This window comes from Chaetomium strumarium (assembly GCF_033439665.1).
Source record: "Chaetomium strumarium strain CBS 333.67 chromosome Unknown B0T15scaffold_1, whole genome shotgun sequence".
NCBI classification, from domain to species: Eukaryota; Fungi; Ascomycota; class Sordariomycetes; order Sordariales; family Chaetomiaceae; genus Chaetomium; species Chaetomium strumarium.
Window position 1 is genome coordinate 5340379 of NW_026944429.1, and position 20658 is coordinate 5361036.

The 20658-nt window shown below is 56.4% G+C and overlaps 7 protein-coding genes across 7 annotated transcripts; 4 read left to right on the top strand and 3 right to left on the bottom strand.

The window, feature by feature from the left end:
- Positions 1–11: 11 nt before the first annotated feature.
- Positions 12–2832, top strand: B0T15DRAFT_520065 (mitochondrial small ribosomal subunit Rsm22-domain-containing protein). Its single transcript, XM_062868471.1, has one exon. It carries the CDS (start codon positions 65–67, stop codon positions 2609–2611), a length of 2547 nt encoding a protein of 848 aa, XP_062726768.1. The 5' UTR covers positions 12–64; the 3' UTR covers positions 2612–2832.
- A 602-nt stretch (positions 2833–3434) lies between these two features.
- B0T15DRAFT_499033 (uncharacterized protein) lies at positions 3435–5109 on the top strand. The gene has a single exon (XM_062867329.1). It carries the CDS (start codon positions 3680–3682, stop codon positions 4874–4876), a length of 1197 nt encoding a protein of 398 aa, XP_062726769.1. The 5' UTR covers positions 3435–3679; the 3' UTR covers positions 4877–5109.
- A 419-nt stretch (positions 5110–5528) lies between these two features.
- B0T15DRAFT_58567 (uncharacterized protein) lies at positions 5529–6076 on the bottom strand. Its single transcript, XM_062871095.1, has one exon. It carries the CDS (start codon positions 5929–5931, stop codon positions 5587–5589), a length of 345 nt encoding a protein of 114 aa, XP_062726770.1. The 5' UTR covers positions 5932–6076; the 3' UTR covers positions 5529–5586.
- On the bottom strand, positions 6077–8467 carry B0T15DRAFT_58554 (peptidase C65 Otubain-domain-containing protein). The gene is made up of 4 exons (XM_062871094.1): positions 7698–8467; positions 7532–7618; positions 7395–7458; positions 6077–7328 (listed from the first exon to the last, which is right to left on the bottom strand). The coding sequence occupies exons 1-4, from the start codon at positions 8106–8108 to the stop codon at positions 6223–6225; spliced, it is 1668 nt and encodes a 555-aa protein (XP_062726771.1). The 5' UTR covers positions 8109–8467; the 3' UTR covers positions 6077–6222.
- Positions 8468–13999: 5532 nt separating this feature from the next.
- B0T15DRAFT_408436 (PCI domain-containing protein) lies at positions 14000–15922 on the bottom strand. Its single transcript, XM_062865338.1, has 2 exons — positions 15527–15922; positions 14000–15465 (listed from the first exon to the last, which is right to left on the bottom strand). Exons 1-2 carry the CDS (start codon positions 15782–15784, stop codon positions 14230–14232), a joined length of 1494 nt encoding a protein of 497 aa, XP_062726772.1. The 5' UTR covers positions 15785–15922; the 3' UTR covers positions 14000–14229.
- Positions 15923–16378: 456 nt separating this feature from the next.
- On the top strand, positions 16379–18583 carry B0T15DRAFT_520074 (pre-mRNA-splicing factor CWC25). The gene has a single exon (XM_062868472.1). It carries the CDS (start codon positions 16744–16746, stop codon positions 18136–18138), a length of 1395 nt encoding a protein of 464 aa, XP_062726773.1. The 5' UTR covers positions 16379–16743; the 3' UTR covers positions 18139–18583.
- Positions 18584–19219: 636 nt separating this feature from the next.
- Positions 19220–20530, top strand: B0T15DRAFT_58620 (small GTPase superfamily). The gene is made up of 5 exons (XM_062871096.1): positions 19220–19497; positions 19575–19625; positions 19681–19730; positions 19804–19893; positions 19956–20530. The coding sequence occupies exons 1-5, from the start codon at positions 19445–19447 to the stop codon at positions 20327–20329; spliced, it is 618 nt and encodes a 205-aa protein (XP_062726774.1). The 5' UTR covers positions 19220–19444; the 3' UTR covers positions 20330–20530.
- The last annotated feature ends 128 nt before the right edge of the window (positions 20531–20658 follow it).

Here is a 20658-nt window from a genome sequence, read left to right on the forward strand (position 1 = left end):
TTTGTCGCTATCTTCGACACTGCAGTTTCTGCAGCACACTCACAACGGCAGGAATCTGAACACCATGATTTCGGCCGGCAAGATGCAGAACCGGTGCCCTGGGTGCCGGGCCCAGCTTTTGAGCTTCTATGATGCTCTTATGCTGCCGCGCAGCAGGCCAACCCAGCCATTCCTGCGCAGGCGCACCTTGGCGGCACCCTCAGCAGTCCCCGCCGTGTCTGCAGCCCGTCCCTGGCGGACAAGCTCCATTCGGCAGTTCTCGACCACTAGAACCGTGAGACAAGAACCATCCCAGGAAAGGAATGCCGCAGAGTCATCAGATGCAGTCACGCCGACGACGCCAGAGGAAATCGAGGCGTTCGTGCGCCAGGCCAGACAGACGTTCGGCAATACATTACCCGCCAACTACCTGTCGCCGGAGGAGTACAAGGTCTACGAGAGGCTCTACGGGCCGCCACTGCACGAAACTCGACCCGAGGACGTTGGGATTCCCTTCCGTATCGAAAAGGACAACGTTTTCGACGGCCAGCATGCTCTCCTGAGGGAGACGGAGCATGGCATTCTCGAGGAGGTCGAGTACTCCATTGATCGCTCTACGGCAATCAACTCGGAAGAGGTGGAAGAAGGAGAATATCCAGACGATGCCGAAGCAATCGATGCACTTGAGCCAGCGGACGCATTCCCGCCACTCACCGAGGCTCAGATCGACTACCTCCAGGTGACCGCCAACAACCAGCGCGAGTACAACGCGCTGGTGAAGCTGCAACGCGACTTCGAGGCTGCCTCTCTGCAGCCGGCGGAGGAGATCCACGAAGAGGAGAACATTATTGAAGAGGAGGAGCCTCGCGAGGAAGACGAGATCGATGAGGACGAACGCGAACCGGACGCCACCTTCCTCCAGGAGTACGAGCATTCGGGTGAGCGGCTGCACGAGTACACTAGAATGGGCCAGTTCAGCACCGATCCTAGCACTATTCAGATTCCCAAGCCGACTTTCATCGAGCCCATCACCACTCTACTGAGCAGAACCAACACAACACATATCAGAGAGACCGCAGAAGAGGTGTTGGGTGGGCCAGGCCTACCCTATGGTCCCGCTACGCCAAAGTCCAAGTCCAACCTACCGCAGAAGGGTATCTTAATGCAGGCAGGGCAGCATAGGATGTCTCCCATCGAAGCCGATGCCTACCTCGCCACCGTCCTTCCGGGCCTATATGTGTCAGTGACAAGCATCCTGGTCGAGGTGCGGAAGCGGCTTGGTGAGGACTGGCTGAAGGGCCTCCTGACAAGACCCGATGGAACAGGTCCCCGTGTGCTCGACATCGGCGCGGGCGGTGCCGGGCTCGCGGCGTGGCAAGATGTGTTGCAGGCAGGGTGGGACGTGCTTCGCGAGAAAGGGGAGGTCAAGGGTCGGGAACCCCCCAGCAAAAGGACGGTTGTCGTGGGCTCCGAGAATCTGCGGCAGCGCATTTCTCAGTTCCTGCACAACACGACCTTCCTCCCGCGTCTTCCCGACTACATACACTCGATCGAGGGCGCAGAACGGAAACTCGACTCTGGGGGTGGCCCCGCGCCACGCAAGGTCTTCGACGTAATCATCGTTTCTCACATGCTGATGCCGCTTGAGAAAGAGTACAAGCGGAAGGAGCTTATCGACAATCTCTGGACCATGCTTTCGCCGGAAGGCGGCGTCCTCATCGTGCTCGAGAAGGGACACCCGCGTGGCTTCGAGGCCGTGGCCAATGTACGCGATCGGATGCTCGACGAGTTCATCCTCCCGCCTTCAGCGCAGCCTCGCAGTGAAGACGCGATCCAGCCGGAAGCGGAGCGCGTGAGGGAACCGGGCATGATCATTGCGCCGTGCACCAACCACGCCAAGTGCCCCATGTACCTCACGCCCGGTCTCAGCCAGGGCCGCAAGGATTTCTGCCATTTCAACCAGCGCTTCGTCCGGCCACCCTTCCTGCAGAAGGTGCTCGGCGCATCGCATCGCAACACCGAAGACATCAAGTTCAGCTACGTTGCAGTGCGCAGGGGCGTCCCGCCGGACGCGGTGGACTTCCCGCAAGGCCAGAAAGCCGCCGACCAAGCCTTTGCCGGGTACGAAGACACCGATGGCCCCGCGCCGCACCCGCTCTCGCTACCGCGTAACATCCTCACGCCGCTCAAGCGCCGCGGGCACGTTACACTCGACCTATGCACCCCCGCCGGCACCATCGAGCGCTGGGTCGTGCCCAAGTCGTTCTCCAAGCAGGCATATCACGATGCCCGCAAGGCAGCTTGGGGCGATCTATGGGCCCTTGGCGCCAAGACGCGCACTGTCCGCAAGGTACGACTTGGCAGGGGCGGCGTTGATCCTGGCGATGGCGGTGTCCGGTCGCGGGCGGCCGCCGCTGCGGACCGCAAGAGGCCCAAGGTGGTGGATATAAACGTGGATCCGAAATATGGGGTCATCTCGGCGAGGGAGAGGCATCCTGGCGGGCGGGCGCCGGTTGAGAGGAGGACCAAGGGAGGGAAGCGGGTCAAGCTGGATGATCTGATGGAGAAGATGGGCATTGATGAGGTTGAGGACCCGGACGACAAGGAGGATGCCGAGTTCATGCGGAGCTGAGTGAACGGAGCACGGAGTGTACTTACATCTGAAGAGTACCTGTACAATACGGGCTGTACTATGTAAAAGAGAACCTGTTATCCTGGACCACTATACTGTACGGTAGTACATACGGTACCTTACATGCATCGATATGTACTGTACAATACAATACAGTTGGTGTAGGACAAGCAAGTCATTCAGTTCCAGCGCTCTGGAATCTCGCAAGCTGCCCAGGCTGGCTTTCTCGCACTCCCATCCGAAAATGGAAGGTGTTCCAACTCATGCAATGTAATGAATTGACTTGGCCGGCACAAGGCATCGTCACCTTGCCGCTTCAGGTCTGGCTCAGCCTGACTTGCGTATGTACCTCAACGAACCGGCGTTCCTCCACACAGTCTTGCATCGGCAGTCGGCATGTTGATCCCTACAAAGGACTGCTAGTCGCTGGCGCTGGGGCGTAAGACGGAACAATGATTGACCAACGCGACGATTGCGACTAGGTTGTTATGTATCAACCTTTCAGATTCCATTGACAATGTTGTTTCAGAATTACCTCTGCTGTTCTTCTGGCAACCGTGAATTTCAGGAACCACTGCACCCCACATGAGCACGGAACCCGCATGGAAGCTGCAATGACCGACTGCCGAGCTTGACAGGGCCAAGACCTGGGGCGGCGCGGCCAATGCCGCTGCGGAGCCTTGGTGGGACGCAATCGCAGACTCGAAACATCCCGCCCCCCTGGTTCCTGTGTCCTGGCGCCGTTTTTGGAGGCCGGGCCAGTGATCCTTCCCATTCAACGCGACGGGGTAACGTTAGTTAGCGCGGCGCCGAACGGGAGTAGCAGCTCCACCGCGCGCAAAAAAACAGGCAGTATCCATACTGCCGTATCAGTAACGTTACCGGTTTACACAAACAACCTAGAAGACGGTGAGACAACTTGACAAGGTTTGTTCTTGCGCCGCGAGGGCATGCAGTGCGCGTCCCCAACCAGACCCCAACAAACCACCAAACCAGGCCCTGACCACTTTGACAGCCCTACTACTACCGAGTGAGTGCGGAATCGGAGTCACTTCCTCGCAGTCCACCATGCGCCTCCGCCTACGGCACCTGCACCTCCCCAGCATCCACCCGCACTACATCCCCTACAGCCTCGCCAGCCGCGTACAAGAGCACCTGCGCCGGCAGCACCTCGACTTCAAGGATGCGCAGTCCCACACCAGCACCTCGTCGTCAACAGGCCTACTACTACCATCGTCACAACCACCACCACCAACCCTAATCTCCTTCACCCCTTCCCCAATCTACACGCTCGGCCGCCGCCAAACATCCCCGCTCACGCCGTCCGAAACCGCCCGGCTCACCGCACCGCTGCAGCTCCCAGCACCAACACCACCACCACCACCACCATCATCATCATCATCACAAGGTTCTTCACAAGGTAGTAGTAGTAGTAGTGAGCCGGCCTCCCTCCTGCCCGTCCGACTGACGCACTCCCCGCGAGGCGGCCTGACAACCTACCACGGGCCGGGTCAGGTGGTGCTGTGGCCGGTGCTAGACCTCAAGTCGCGGCAGCACAGGCAGCTGACGGTGCGGTGCTGGGCGCGGGCGCTGGAGGACACGACCATCTCGACGCTGGGGCGGGTCTTTCGGCTGGCTGGGTTCACGACGGAGGATCCGGGCGTTTGGGTCTCTCCTTCTTCTTCTTCTTCTTCTTCTTCTCCTCCGACGACGACGACGAGAGGCCGGGTTGGTGATGATGTTGGTGGTGGTGGTGGTGGTGATGGTGGTGGTGGTGATGTAGCAAAGATTGCTGCGCTCGGCGTGCATCTGCGGAGGCATGTTACTGCGCTCGGCACGGCGATCAATGTTGTCATGCCCGGCAGCGGCCGGGGGGAGGGAGAGGGGACGACGGATGAGCGGGGGAATCCGTGGGCGAGGATTGTGGCGTGTGGTCTCGAGGGCAGGGGCGTGACCTCCGTCGCGGGCCAGCTGGGCGGTGGTGTGGCTGAGGTTGATGCCCTACTGCAGAGGGCAGGGTTGGAAGCGGGTGAGAGGGGAGGGAGAGAGCGGGGAGTGGCGGCCGCGTGGGCAGAGGAGTTGGCCAGGCGAGTCGAGATTGCGGGCGGTGTTGAGGTGGTGAGCGCAGAGGAGACGTTAGCGTTAATGGAAGGATTGGCGGCGAGGGAGAGTGATAGTGCTGCTTGTGAGGATTGGGATGAGAGGGCGGGAGAGGAAGAAACGGCATATCTAGCACGGATTAAGGAGTTGATTGGTGGTAGGTAACTTCGTGGTGGATAATCTAAACTGTACGTACAATATGTGTGCATAGCTGTTGTTAGAGGGCCGGCTGGATACACATAAGAGCGAGGGCCTTCCAAGTTTAGCTCAGGGTTGGCCTGGCCACCCGCGGCCCGCGTCGCGTGCACACGGGGTACGGCACCCGGGTGACCCAAAAGTCTCGCTCGGCTGTCATCTGTCATCTGCCAAGTCATCCCGGAAGCACTGCGATTCGCTTGGCTACACAAAGTTCATGCCGCAGACCACGGGATGCATGTTTCAAACTGCTGCCGCACGATGGAACGATGCAAACTTGACAGCTCCCATCCGATCCAGCAATGCAGGTCGAAGCTTAAGGTGGCTTGCGCGGGCTGCGAATCGGAATGGAGTATGAACAGGGGTCGCACCGGAAGAGCTTGGAGTTTAAGAAGGTTGAGTGAGTGCTCTCAGGCGACAATCTTTGATCCGGAGGAGCTCTTGCACATGGGAACACCAGAGAACTGTCAATGCAACGGATTTTGTGTGGCGGAAGAGGCCAAATCATCCACGGATCCTTATCCTCCATGGAGCCTCTTTTATGAGCCTCCCGGAATCGATTAACACTACGGTACATCTGTCGTTGACCGCTCTTCTCGAGCAACCGGTCAACTGTTCCGACCACAACAGGCATGAAGCTATGGCAGCCTCGCCCGGTTGCTGCTCGAAAAAGCCCTACCCTACAGCATCACCTTCAGAAAGGACTCCCTCCCCTCATCAGTTTTTTTGCTGACCCGCCGGCTTTTCGAACCCTTCTTTTGTCTCCCGCGCTCTGTCGTCTGATGCGACATACGACCTGGGCCTAATTGTCTCTGCCCGTTCCCTTTTCCCCACCCACACCAACGCAGCCGATCGCAAATGCCACAAGAGAAGCCTGGAGAGTAAAACGTCAGAAAATTCGCGAACAAAGCCATGGTTCCATTCCTGGAATACCATTGGCAGTAGGCTTCGAACATGACGTAACAAGAGAGGTGAATCAGTAAATGACACCGCCGTTGCCTGCCGCTTGTGCGGCTGGAATGCATGAGGTGGTTGGAAATCGTGAAACTGGAGTGAGCACAGCGATGGCCCCAATGCGTCGAAGACCCAGTATCCGTATGCTCTCGGTTATCCTCATTATGTGCCTGTAAATTGTCGAGTGGCGCTTCCGAGAAATGCAGCAGCACTCTGTTTGACCATCTTTCCACTTCCTGATCACCAGAGCGCCGGCTTCCATTACGCCGTCCAATGCCGTCCAATGCCGCCCTAGAGGCCGCCCTTTGCCATCCGCCTCTGAGCACCTTAGCCCGCACCGTCAGCCCTCTTGCAAAACTTGTCTATACACTACCTCTCTTCCGGTAACTCCGCGGCGGTGTGTCATGATCGTCGGCTCCAGGCTTGTACTCCTCCGGTTGGAAGTTTGGGTTGTTGTAGTGAGCCACATTGAAGTGGCTATTCTTGAATGTCGTAGTCTGCAGCGTCTGCTCCCGCCACGTGTTGTTCTCGACGTATTCCGGTAGCTGGCAATACTCGCTGAAACGCAGGGGATGCGCCTGGGCCACTGGTGAAGGCGTAGAGATAGGTAGTGGTGCCTGTGGTACCTGCTGAATCGGGTCGACAAACGCCGCGGATTCCCATGGCGACACCGGACTCGGGCTGTAGGTAGAGAGCGGAGTAGGCGCCGTGTCGAGCATGGAACCCAAACCCGGACTTGATACACCGAACCCTGGTATGAGGGAGAGCGTCTCTATGGCGACCCCGCCATAACTGTGCAGCGCCATGGGGGTGCTCTCGATCTCGTAGCTCTGTGAGAAACTGGCCACACGGTGAACCTGCACATCCAGCAGCTCCGGCGCGTACAGGATGTCGTAGTGATCCGGACGGTAGAGAAGGTGGATGATGGGCCCGAGTTCTGACGGATGCCGATTATTTGCTTCTTCCGGAAACCGGTAGGTATTGACCTCTGACCCTGGACTCCGGTCGAGATAGGCCACCTCCAAGACGAAGCCGGCATCCTTCAGGAGCACATTGACCAGTAGCGTCAGCCCTAGGTGGTCAATCTCGATATTGTGGCGCTCAAGGACTTCCTGGCAGTACCCCTCGACACCCGAGTCGGTGGTGACAAAGGCGCCGTATGTGTCGCGGTTGGCCTTCAAGTACGAGCTTGCCAGCAACCTGAAGTGGTACATGATCGAGTTGGAGATGTCTGGCATATTGAAGGCATCCAGCAGCTCCGTCATGGCCTGCTCAGGGCGGTCGACAAGCCCGGCCATTTTCGTCAAGAGCGCAAACGTCTCGTCGGCGAAATCCTGAAACACATAGGGTGAGAAGCCGCCGATGCTCTCAATGAAGGCGTTCAGGGACTCTAGACGCTGCCTCTCAGACTCGATGCGGGCCTGGCTGCCGCTCTTGACCAGCGTCTCAAAGTAGCCGAATCCAATTGCTACCGCCTCGCTGTCAGTTTGGGAATTCCCAACACCCCCCTCACAGGACAGCATGTTGTACTTACCCCGCCAGCCGCAATTTCCGTCTCCTAGGACCGGACGGTAATGGGAATATGTTTGTGGCAGCACCTGGCCCAAGGTCAGTGAGGCTGGCCTAATTTCTCACTTCGCATGAGGCACTGGCTGATCGATGATCACCCACCATTGTCTTCTGCACATAAATGGGATCGGCTTTTGCATATTCCTCCGTGATGGCTGTGCTGGGCGTCTTGTTGCCGATGAGAGGTCCCTGTGAGAGCGTGGGGCCTTTGTGAGCGCGGGATCTCGAGAGGGCAAGGCGCCGAAAGCCAATTGAATGTGGACGTTACCTGGAACTGTGGCTGATATTCCCGAGCAGCCGCCTCCTGGGCGACGAGATCTTCGGCATTGGAGGCCATCTTGGGCAAAAGCGGTAACGACGGTCTGTGGTGAGATGGTGCAGACACGGTCGCAGACACGCTTGAGGTGGCAGTAGTGGGCAATGTGGAGTGGAAGTCGACGGGGAAGGAGCCAGCCGTGGACGATGCGGGGCCGACGCGCGCGTTGGGGACGTTGGTGCTGAAAATGGGAGTTCCGTAGAGCAGCGGCCCAGCGCTCCCGCCTGGCCCCGCTGCTGCAACGGAGCCTCGGCCGTCACTCAGGCGGAGTGGCGTCTCCTCAAATGTGTATTCCGGAAGAGTGTGCGGGATTGCATACCCGGTCGACACCTGGAAGTATCCCGTGGGCTCTGGCTGGAACATGCCGGAGGTCGGTTGCGAAGGGCAACTTGGGTCGAGTCTGCTGTCAATGGCGTTTTGCGAGTACTGCGGCTGCCTGGAGCATGTGTGCTGCGTGTGCGCACCGAAACAGCGGCTTGCAGTAGCAGACGCCTCAGCATGGGAACGCCAGCAACCTGGAACGTCAGAAGCAGCTGAGCACCACCGGCAGCAGCAACGACGAACAGCCTACAGTCAGGGACGGGGCTGTCTGTTCTTATCGTCTGCTGCGTGTTGGCTCCGGGAGCCAAAGTGGAGATTTCGTGGCGCCAGCTCCGTCGGCTGTATGTACTCTACCGTAGTTTGTATGTCCCTAACCGGCCGAGCAATCACAGGGGGCACCGCCGACGACACAGGGAAAGTGATTTAGAAAAGAGAGGAATCTATAGCGGTAAAGATTCAATAAAGATGCGGGACAACGACCGACTCGACGATCTAGATGTATTGTACCGCGGCGACACCCAGCATCAACCACCTAACTAAGGGCGCACAAGCAGCAAGAGACGACGGCCAGGTAGACGGGAAGGGAGGAGACAAAAAAATGGACACGGCAGGCAGGGTAATAACATAATAAAGGATTATCCGCAGGGGAAAATTAACTAGTCCGACCTGGAAGATTGGAGGGAACAGCCCAGTTTGTTAGCAAAAGAAGCGATAGCCGGCTCCAGCTCGTCGTCAAGTGGGGACCACCTAGAAGAACGACCTAGCCTGGATGCATCCATGGATTGTTTTTGCCTAGGTACCCAGGTCTAGCTAGCCCCAATCGCTCGCAATATATCTTGGATGGATGGCAGCTTTCGTTGCAGTGGCTCCCGGCCATCGCCATGCCCCGATGTCTCTCTGCGGCATCATAACTGCAGGTGATGCCACGACGGCGATTCGATTTGCCCTGGCTGGAAAACAACAAGTTCGGAGAGTGACGGATCCCTGGCCTTCCCTCTCTACCCCTGCCGGTCCCAAACGCATTGGCCCGCTGACCACAACGCAGCAAGCCCCAGGCTCCGGCCTCTTTGACCCAATCAGAGACTGCCAACCCTGCCATTGACGATGAGAACCGGCAGCGCAATGAGACGGGGACTTGGCGGTCTGAGCTCCTCGCAACAAGCAGCCATGTCGTGTGCGTGGTGGACATGGAGACACCCTGTCGTGATTCTGTGATGTTGTTTTGTCATCCTCAACGCCTCAACTTTTGACCACACCGTACCTGGTTCTTGCATGTAAGCCGGGCATGGGTCACCGACGTTTGGATTACAGTGTACATACGACGTTGTACAGTACACTGCATACAGTACAACCTCCGTAAGGTACGGAGACCCACTGAACCGTTTCCAGGAACCTCCGTCAACAGTCTCCACATCCCGCTCGATCCTGGTCGGTTTGGAACAGGGGGCATCTTCTGCCTGCGACCCGGCTGCTTATAGGTAGGTAACTACTGTACTGTTTACATCTAATTGCATTTCGCTCAAGATCATGGGAAATAGAAACTTCTGGGCTTGCCTTCAGAACATCTACAGTGCAGCTTGAGCAGTTGCGGCTCCCGGGCTTATGATCGTGCAGACTCCCACAGTACGTAGACAGGTACCACAGGATATACATGTATTGTAGTCAACCAGTACTGGCGTGGAATGCCGAATCCACATGCAGATAGCAGACCTCCATTTTCTGGGGTGCTGTGAGGGAGGGGTTCACGCGGTGAAGGAAACGGAGGCGTGAACCGATGAGCGAGACCGCGCCACGCTTTTTCGCTGTTGGTCCGAGACTGCAGCTCCAACGGGCCCCTGCACCACCACAGCATGCAACCGAGTGTAACAATAGGTCTTAAGACATAGGAAAAGTCGCTACCAGTATCGATGGAGAGTTTCTACTACCCGTACTGAGTGCGGACATTTCCGGAGGCGGTGACAGTTGCTGCACCTTGATAATGCAACACGACTCTAACAGCCGCCAGGCCAATCATTGTAAACACTCAGAGCCGGCCCGTCTCTTCGGCTGGTGCTCTCCGGACCCTGACCATCCACGGTCCGAAAAGTTGTGGCGGAACTCGGTGTGCGTTCAGGGCCAGCGGCCTGCGGATTGCATCTAGGTTTGGGACCTCATACGTACCTTACGGGCATGTTTAATCGTAACATATGCCGGACCGCAGGAGGGCTTTGTGTCTTTCCATACCGCGAACAGTAATGGTAGACCTGAGATGAGCTTTACATCTAATCCAAGATCCTAAGCATCCCTTGAATCCCTCCGTGCTCATGACCAACAACAAGAACCCGGCAGGCAACTGACTGAGCAACCAACATCGCCGTTGCAACCCGCCCAAAAGCAACCGCCGTCACGGTCGCGCTCAACCAACCCCAAGCTCAGGAGAGCTTCCCGGATTATATGCCAGGATTCAGAGGCTAAGATACCGTTCCCCACACCAACTCGGCATCATGTGCACAGATAAGCCGCAGACTACGGCTGCGCTAACGTTCAAAGCGAGGCACGCTGCTCGACGTGACGTGACGCGGACGCTTAGCAATACCGATGCTCACCCATTACCCTGCCGGACCGAGACATACACCTGCAATGGCAAGTGGAGGACTGCTTTGTTGATGGCAGGGAGAAGCGTCGCAACATCAAGACTGGGGTTCTGATGTCCAAGATCCTCCGCGAACCCAAAAGCAACACTTCGACAGAATTTGTTGCGCACTTGTGTCGATTCATCGGTCGAAGCATGTGTTTGCGGAAATGGCCTTGGCGGATGCGGAGCCTTGCTGGGGGCGTTCGTCCCAGGCTCGCGGTACTGGTGTGGGGCCCGGCTTTTCGAAGGAGTGGCTGACCACACCTGGACATACTCCGTCTCACTTTCCCCGGGATCCGAAGGATGGAAATTAGGTATGGTTGGCTAACTGGAATTGCTGATGTGATGGATTCTCGCATTCAAGTTAGCTCGCACACTAAAAAGCACCCTGCTTACACTATAGGAGAGACCTGACCATCAGCCTCGGTATCCGTATTACGAATGCTTCGCTTGCAGTTCGCAATGCATCTGTCTCCTTAGCAAGAAAAGGCACTGCCCCTGGTTCTTACGCAGTACTCCTCGTTCTGCGATGCTGGAGGCTTGCAGGTTAACTTGGCCAATCAGACCACAGTGTCTTGTGCGTTGACACCCTGACTTCGTACCAAGCTTGCCAGGCTACATGGTGGAGTGTGACACAGAGAGCTGCCAATATAAGGCCGACATTTATGGACATTTATGCTCGATGATGGTTCAAGAACAAGCGGGATGACGGTTCCGTCGGTTTGTGAGCACTGTAATAAGCGTTCTCGTGGGGTGGTGTCAGGCACATGATGGAACCCAAGTCCCCAGTTGGCTAAACGATGCGAACACTGAACACCCGTTTGCTCGGTGTATCCGTGTGCTTTGCTAGGTGGTTCACAGCACCGCTTTGCTTTGCAACAGAGTCAGTTGTGTGTGACGCATAATTGGCGGGCCATTTTGAGTACCATAATATTGAAGGTTACTGAGTGCATAACGTTGGAGGTTAGTAGCTCGACGTCCATGGATGGTTTTCCATGGCCGTTTCTGCTCAGAGCCCTCAGGGATCGAAGCTACGACAGAGTCACAAATTGTCTGCCAAGCGCTCTGGTGGAACGTCGCTGATACAACCTGAACTGTCGAGATCCGTGTCGTCCCGCCCATCGTCTTTCCCGCTTCCATCAAGTGGTGGTTTCTCTTGAGGTTCGTGTATACTAGCAGGTGGCCGCCCGGTTGGCAGTGTACTGTGGTACTTGCTTTGATTGGATTGTTACGTAGATGTAGTGGGGCGTTACATCCTGTCCAGAATGCTCGCCCGAGTGTGGGGAAGGTCCACCTGCGTACTTACTCCACACACTAGTGTATCCGTAGTGCAGTACCTGAGCTTTGTCCTTCTATCCATGTCCCACCTCCTCAGACCTTCCACTCGTTTATGTAGCTAGGTACGAGGCGCATTTCTTCCTTGCCTGTACGTCGCCGTTCTCCCATGTCTCATCAATCAGAGACGGGAAAGGCTGCGGTTGGGACAGGTCGAGACCGACGCCAGTTCCCGCCTTCCAACCCCACAATCCATCTTGTACGACCCTCCGATCGCTAGTGGGGTAATGCACCATCAACCCCGTTCAAGCTCGTTTACCCGCTCTCCGCCCGTCTGCCCGTCATTGTGCCATGCTTGCCGGCGCTGGACCATCGCACTGTGTCAGTGTGTCTTCTCGTGTGCCCGCCCGCGCGTACCTGATCGCAACGGCCTCTGTGCGGTCTGTTGAGCTCGGTCGATCGCCAAGTTCCAGCTAGTTAGTTCGCTTAGGACATCCTTTGGCAGGACGGCGCTCTTGGTGATTCCGGACCGCGGCGATTATGACACCGGCGACTAGGTTGGATTAGGAGAGCACGTTTGCCTGCCGACCCGGCCCCGGAATACGACCCGCCGTCGTCCGTCGACTTTCTTCGATCTTACACTTGCCAAGCCCATGTCTCTTCCCGCGCGTCTAAGGTCCTACAGCCAACAGCCCACAGCCGAATACAGCTACAGCTCAAGATATAGTGGCGCCTTATGTTACCAAAATGCCTTTGCCCGTCCTTAGACTGCGGTACAGGGCTAGGCATCTCTCGCCGATACTTGATGAGATCTCAAATCGTCATGGAGTGGAATACGGTCAAACTATCAACAAAATGGACATCGCAGAACCCACTGGAACGGAAGCCGAGGGTTGAGCTTTCATCTGCGGATACGATCATTCACCGCTCGGTTGGGCAACGAAACAAACTGTCGAGTGCAGGCCAGAGCATGCCGTGCAAGACGGCTCGGACTGGCTGCTTTTAGCAGGACGGAAGGCCGCTCTTGGTGCGGCCACCACGGTACCAGCTAGCAAGAAAGCGGGGATTGGCTTGATTGGCCTTGTGCGTGCCTCAAGGCTGAAAGACTTCAGAAACAAACCTTGAACTGATATCGCGATGCGGACTATCTCCACAACCCGACGGGCTTTTATGCGCTTCCTGACCGGCCTCCTCTACCCGTCCACCGGTCAGACAACTCTGATCTGCGCCCTCCCGCTTCGCAAGCCAAATTGTCCCGGTTACGCTGGCGTGACCATCAAGGATAACCTCTCATCCATCTCGGCAGCCATGTGTATTGCCGATACGGTCCGGGATTCAGCTGCAGCGTTGACCTGTTTCGTCACGGCAGCTGCGGGCTCCCGTTTCCTAGCAGCAGCGGTGTCACCGGCCCAGTGCTCGGCGTCTCGCTTGAGAAATTGCCTCTGCTTCCCACAACGCCCCCTCACACACACCGAATGCAACGGTTAGGTAGTGCAGCTTTAAATGCCCTCGTATGCTAATCAAGAAGTGCGTCTATGTGGGGGCCGTATCTGCCATGTTGCCTCGGCCAAGATGTGCGGTATCGGCATGCTCATGCTGTGGTTTTGGCTCACATGAAGGCAGGTTCACCGCTCCTCAGGTTGACTTTTCGGAACTGCAGGAGACAGAGTGCACCTAGATGCAACGGCAACGCATACTGTTTGCGGACCGCTGCGTAGATTGCTCGATGCTGATCTTTGGTCGATCACTTGTACGGGATTCTCTGGTAAGAAGGCAAATGCCATGGATGGAGCCCTGGCTGAGAGCTTCAGTCGTAAGTCTCCGTTTGCTCAAGGTAGCTAGCTGGAGGGCTCGAACGACACCGGACCACTGAGACGGCACTTAGTCTTGAGGCGCATACATTTGGGCATCACACGGATTCGCGCTGCTCACAAGGAGGAAAAGGTACCTGCTCGCGTGTGGAAGATGACAGTGGCAACCGGGCACGGCCCAGCGGAGAAGACCGTGACGCGGGCGTTAGGACATGTCATCTCTTCGCTCAAGGTAGAAAAACAGATAGCACTCATACCATTACTATCTTTCTGTTGGCCCTGCCATACGAGTCTGTCGTTGTAAGGGTACTTCCCAGATGCCCTGCATCACCTCCCAAAGCTTCGACGCGTAATCCTCATTCATTGCACCAAGCCATACTTTGTACATGTATTTGCTCGTTACACTCGTCAGCAGCTGTACACTGCTAGTAGTTCGGCAGGCACCAAGCATCATGCTCACTCCCTAGTGTGTCGTCATGGTCACACCTCTCAAGCCTCCCCGGCGCGGCCCCCGTCCTCTTCCACCTGGTCGGCCTCGGTCTGAAAAGGTATGCCCGGCAGGGTAATCGGCTAGTGGCTCCGAGAAGCCACCGCCCTGAGCCAGCTCTCCGGCTAGACGGAAGCCTTCCCCGTCCTTAAATATTGCGGTGTACAGATCCCCCACGGCAGATGCTAAGCACTGAATAGCCCTCGCGCGCTCGGCGTCCCCGTTCGACTCGATCTCCACAGTGCCCGCGTGCTCGTCAATCCGGCCCTTCACGCGACCATCTACAATCAGGTAGCTGACAATGTCCTGGACCTCAGGTTCGCTGATACGCAGACGTTCGGCAATCCAGGAAAGTCGCATGCGCGTGTAAGGGGCAATCAGCTTGACAACACCCTTGGTTCGCATGTTGCGCGTCACCTCGTCGATGTTCTCGGCGATGAAGGGGTCGGCGAGTAGCTCCTTGTTCTTCTGGAGTACTTCCTCGTATTTGTAGATGTCGTCGCGTTGGTAGGCATCGACGAGGTCGGTCATGGCTGCGATGCGCGGATCGTTCTTGTAGGGCTTGGTCTCTTGGCTGTCGAAGGGGTTGATGTCTGACTTCATGAGCATGGTGACCAGCAACAGGTACTTGAGCACCTGGATGCGGCGCAGGTCGCCGGCCTCGTCGTAGTTGCGAAAGGCTTCGAAGAAGTCGATCTGCGCATCTGTCCAGTTCTCCTCGCTCATGTGCATCTTGCCGCCGCACTCGCGGATCACGCCCTGGATCTTGGGATGCGGCACTGCCGAGCGCACCTTAAGCGCCTTCTGATACAGCGCCTTGAGCTGATTGTTGTTCCGCGTTTCTGAGTACATTTGGATTTCGAGGGCGTAGATCTCGAGCGAGTAGGTGCCCTTGCTCGGATCATCGGTGCCGTCCTCCTTCTGACACACCCTGTGGAGCTCTCTTAGCTTCCGGGCAACTGCGTGGTATTCCTTGCGGTCGAGGAGCACCTTGGCTAGCTTGATGTTCGTCTTGAGCCAAAGACGCTCATTGTTGGTGCTCTGGAAGCATTGTAGGGTATGAGAATAGAACCGTTCGATACACTGTACTGCCGTGGGATTGTCGGCGCCCTTCTCGACGAAGTTGAGCATGTTGTCGATAGACTTCTCCGAGTAATTCCTCGTAACGGCCGACTTGACATATGTTAGGAGTTCTCGATAGTGCTCGACGGCCTGCTGCTTGTCAGATACCGAGTCGCCACCGCTTGCCCGCTGTTTCATCCACTCTACGGACCTTCTCATAGCGCTGCAGCTTGAACTCCAGTTTGATGGCTTGTTTGAGGGCCTTGAAACCCCATTCGCCTTTCTCTTCTTCTAATGCCGGTATCCCTAAGAACTCCTCCAAAGCCTCCTCGGGATCGGATGTCTTGGTCTGCTTCGCGTTGTAGTATTTGTTCTCGATGTCGACATCGCCGCTGTCGTCATCATCCTCATCTTCGTACTCAAAGTCATACTCCTCGTCAGAGGCTTGCATAAAATCGTCGTCTGACATGATGGCTGAATTGAATCAACTGATACTCCACGTATCTGTCTGTTACGTAGTATCGAGGAATTGTAGACGCAAATTTTCCAGGTTACGGTCGCTGATTCAGGTTCAGTGGTCGGTGAAGTCCAGGCCGGCACGGAGAAGCGATAAGGCTGAAGTTCAATGGGGAGGCGAGCTAGTTCATGGATGTGGGGTAAAGCCTTATCGATTGGCTACAGCTGGTAGCATGTCCCGCTGAACAGAATAATTGATACAGGAAACGTAATCCACCACCATACAAGTCATCATAACTAGGTGAAAACACATGCAGTTTAAAACTAACTATACGGGAAATTGAGTAAGACTGATTGTAGAGGGAAAATAACATCATGAAACTGTTTATCTACATCGTGCTGTGGCTAATGTAATTATGGTGGTGTTCTGAGAGACCGGTTTTCCTGTATCAATTATTCTGCTTAGGAGGAGCTCCCGTACCTTTGACTACCTAACCGGAGGTTTGTTGATGGATCATAGAGGCATGAGGGGTTAGGTCTGGAGCCATCACACAAGCTGAAAGAGTGACGAAAGCGCCGTAGGAACCAAAATAAAGTGAAAATGATCAGTATCTCGCACTTGGCGTATGTGAGCAACTTTGGTTACTGACTTGCACAAGACCTTGGGTCAGCACTCCATAGCACTCTATAATTATCATGGCACTTAGTCCAAATACCTGCTTTCTGCACTTTCTAACTTCTCTTGGCCACTCGAATTCGGGGTCAAAAAGGCTCGGGTCGCCACCCCAAACCGCACGCCAGCACTCATCAAGATCGATCACTACAAGGAGAATTAGCCATTCTCCATCGCCCGATTCCGTCAAACAGACGACTACCTTGCTGCGCTAGCGCCCTTAATTACCGTCCACCCTTCGAACGCCTCGCTGCCCATTCTAGCATTTGTGCTGCGCTGGCAGCATCAACACCGCCAAGATGGGTTCCGGGGATTTGAATATGAAAAAGAGTTGGCATCCCCAACGATCAGGGAATGTTGCCGCGACACAAAAGGCCGAGGCGGAAGCGATCGCGGAACGCAAGAAGCTGCAGCAGCGTTTGCAGGAGATCGAAGAGGAGCGGAAAAAGGAAGAGCTTCAGAAAGCGCTTGAAGCTGCAGGCGGGAAGCCCAAACCGCAGAGGGTAGAATGGATGTACTCAGGTCCAACTGACGGTCAGGCGGGCGACGCGGCCGAGAACGAAGCCTACCTACTCGGAAAGCGGCGGATTGACAAGCTTCTCCAGGACAACGATGTCAAGAAGTTGCAGAAGTCAAACGTGGATGCGCTCGCCGGAGCGCCGGCGGCCGCTGTTACAAACTCCCGGGATATTGCCGCGAAGATCCGGGAAGACCCATTACTTGCGATCAAGAGGCAGGAGCAGCAGGCATACGAGGCGATGATGAATGACCCTATCAGGAGGCGACAACTGCTGGCATCGATGGGCATCGACGATTCACAAGACAAATCTAAGCGCAAGGAGGAGAGACGACACAAACATCGCCATTCACATCACCGATCGCATCGTCACGACGACGTCAGAGACGGCGAGAGACATGCCCGCAGGCGGAGATCAGATTCTAGGGACAGGTCGAGGAGTCCGCGAAGATACGATTCGGAGGAGGAGGATCGGAGGAGACGGAGGAGAGATTCCCCCGCTCGCCGCGATCGAAGGCGAGACAGGTCTGGGTCCGCAGTTTCCCGGGACAGACGAGAGAGACGAGATGATCGCGGCCGAAGGAGCAGCCAAGACAGGCAGGATCGACGGGATGAACGAGACAGGAGCGCAGATGGTCGATATAGGGATGACCGGTTCAGGGCAGGTTCTCGATCGTTGTCCCCTGCGCCGCGCAGGAGAGACTACTCTCCCGACCGTGATGATCGGAGAAGCAAGGATTATTCCCCGGGCCGTGATACTCAGAGAAGAGAGGTGTACTCACGGGAAGGCACCGGGCAATCACGGGGATACAGTGAAGAATCGAGCAGGTACCGCAACGGCAACCCGTCCCGGTCACGGAGAAATCACGACGGCCATCCTGACCGTGGCCCACCAAGGCACAATAGACGTCCCGTTGGTGCCGAGGTAGAGAGGGAGGGGGCCGAGGAGGAGGAGCGCGCCCGTAAGCTCGCTGCCATGCAGGAGGCAGCAACCGATCTCGACAAAGACCGCCAACGCCGGCTAGCGCTCATAGCGGAGCAGGAGCGGGCGGCACAAGAGTCAGATGAGCGGGCGCGGCAGCGCAACAAGCGGTTTGGTGGTGACGCCGGGTTCATGAACCAGCTTCATAGTCGTGCTACGGAGCTCAAGGTTGCGGATCGCGCGGGGAGGCGGTAAGACTACGGTGCTTGGTATTCGTTTCCCTATCGCAGCGGTCGTGGTGTGCATCATTTTACGGGTGAGCTTGTTGGGAATCATCTATAGGGTCTCAGATTAATGGATACGAGACGTGATACCCAGCGCAGAGGTGGTAGCTTCGGGTGCGCCGCCGTGTACGAAGTATGACGACGTGTTACCGTGTTACCACTCTAGGACCGGTATGGCATTGGAACTACTGTATGGAAGCGAATTTACGGTTTCGCGAGGATACCTACCTACTCTGGCAGGTCGGGCCTGAACCTCTTCGGGCGCGCTGAATCCAGATCTTCGGGAGAAGCCGATCCATGGTCTTGCTTGCAGCGAAGATCAATAGTTCAAAACCAGTCGAAACGTTGGAACCAATGGGCCTAACGTTAGCGTCTCCGAGTCTGATCTGCCCACTCAAAGCTGCCATAGGGCACAGCACCTGACGTGAAACATCCATCGCTAGAGCGAGAAGGATATTGCTGCCACCGCTTGGTGACATGAGCACTTTCGGGCATGTGAAGCCTTGAAGGGGAGACGTTGTCGGTTACTGCTGTATTCTACCGAAATTGTCGTTGCATTCGTCGCACAGCGTTGCCCCCTTCGCCTGCATTTGTCGCTCCGCCACTTACCCTAGGTTTCCTCAATAGCAGACGAATCTGGCCCCGGAACGCCGCCAAATCCTTGCAGGTTGAACTCGGTCCAGGTTCGAGCATGTGGGTCCCTACCTGTCACTGGTTGCGCTCCACACCTCCCCGTAGTGATGCTGACTTCATCTCCGTCTTCAATTGCACCCCAGCTTCAGTCTCTCCCTTTCGCCTCGTCGCTCGTTTATTACGACGCCTGCCATTTCGCCTGGTGTCACGCTTTCCGGTGATACACGTTCACTTTAACTCTGGCGACGGCTCGGTTGAGGACTCGGGGTTCTGTGACTCCTAACTTCTAAGCGCCTGCTCCTTCGTGTATCCATATCTCACACCGGGCACTGCTGCCTCGCCAGCTCTGTTCAACTTGCGACTCCCTGGGTCGGCCCGTTCCGACCCCATCGCTCACACTTTCCAACGGCGTTTTGCCCGATCTTCGTTCGCTATCCTTCCGTCTGGTTTCTTGTTCCTGGTTTCCTGCAATAACCGGGCCCACATTCCGACCACCTTGACGGACGCGAACGAACATCGAGCGAGAGCAAGGAGTGTAAAGCACCGACAAGCCACTGGCCCCATACACACCATTTTGTCCCTGCCTCGTGGACACGGCCGCCTTTGGAACAATCATATTCTCTTGCTACACCTAAGTCGCAATAATGCCTTGTGGACTGGGGGGTTCCAAGACGGTGCAGCGCAAGCTCGTCTTGCTGTGAGTTCCCTCGGCCAACGGGACATGGCATCCCATGTTGGTACTCGATTGAGCTAACACCCTGCGTCCCGGCACAGAGGCGATGGTGCGTGCGGCAAGACATCGTTGCTGAACGTATTCACACGAGGGTGAGTTCAATACCAGCACGCCGCCCAGTTCGTCGCCTTGCTCACCCACGTACAGCTACTTCCCTACCGTCTATGAGCCAACAGTGTTCGAAAACTACGTGCATGGTGCGTGCATCCCTGTGGGGTACAATTCGGGGCGAATTGCGCGACATAGGTGACTGACTCGCCGATTGTACAGACATATTCGTCGACAATGTGCACATCGAGTTGTCGCTATGGGATACTGCTGGGCAAGAGGAATTTGACAGGTTACGGAGTCTTTCATATGGTGCGCCCGGCCGCTCCCACCCCCCGCCTACCCTCACGCGGCAATATCTGACAGATTTGCAGACGACACCGACTTGATCATGCTTTGCTACTCGGTGGACAGCAAAGACTCGCTTGAGAACGTCGAGAGCAAGTGGGTAGGCGAGATTGCCGACAATTGTCCTGGCGTCAAACTCGTACTCGTGGCGCTCAAGTGCGACCTGCGGGAGAATGCCGAGGAGGAGGATGGAGCAAACGAAGATGGCAGTCCACGGGAGAAGAAGCCGATGATCAACTACGACCAAGGGCTGGAAGTGGCACGCCGGATTCACGCTCTCCGATACCTTGAATGCTCCGCCATGCGGAATAGGGGAGTCAACGAAGCCTTCACTGAAGCGGCCCGTGTCGCGCTATCAGTGAAGAAGGAGCGCGATGACTCCAAGTGCACCGTCATGTAGACGGACACGACATGACCACCTGGATGCCTGGGCCGGACAGATCAGAACGGCACCTGTTAGACGCGAGTCGCTGAAAGGCAACCGAACACATCAGATTACAGCCATATGTCGCAGCTCCATCATCACACCAGAAACGGCCGGGGGCGTCCTCCGAGTCCGATGCCATCATATCTTCATCCTGGTCCGACCGCGGTTGTTTCAGCGCGCTGCTCTACCTTCACGATACGGATTCGTTGCTTCTATGAGGCGACTAGTTAGACTGTATATATTCTCGACTCGATTCCCGCACGTACGACCACGTGCTGCAGCCCTTCCCCCTCGAACTGGTG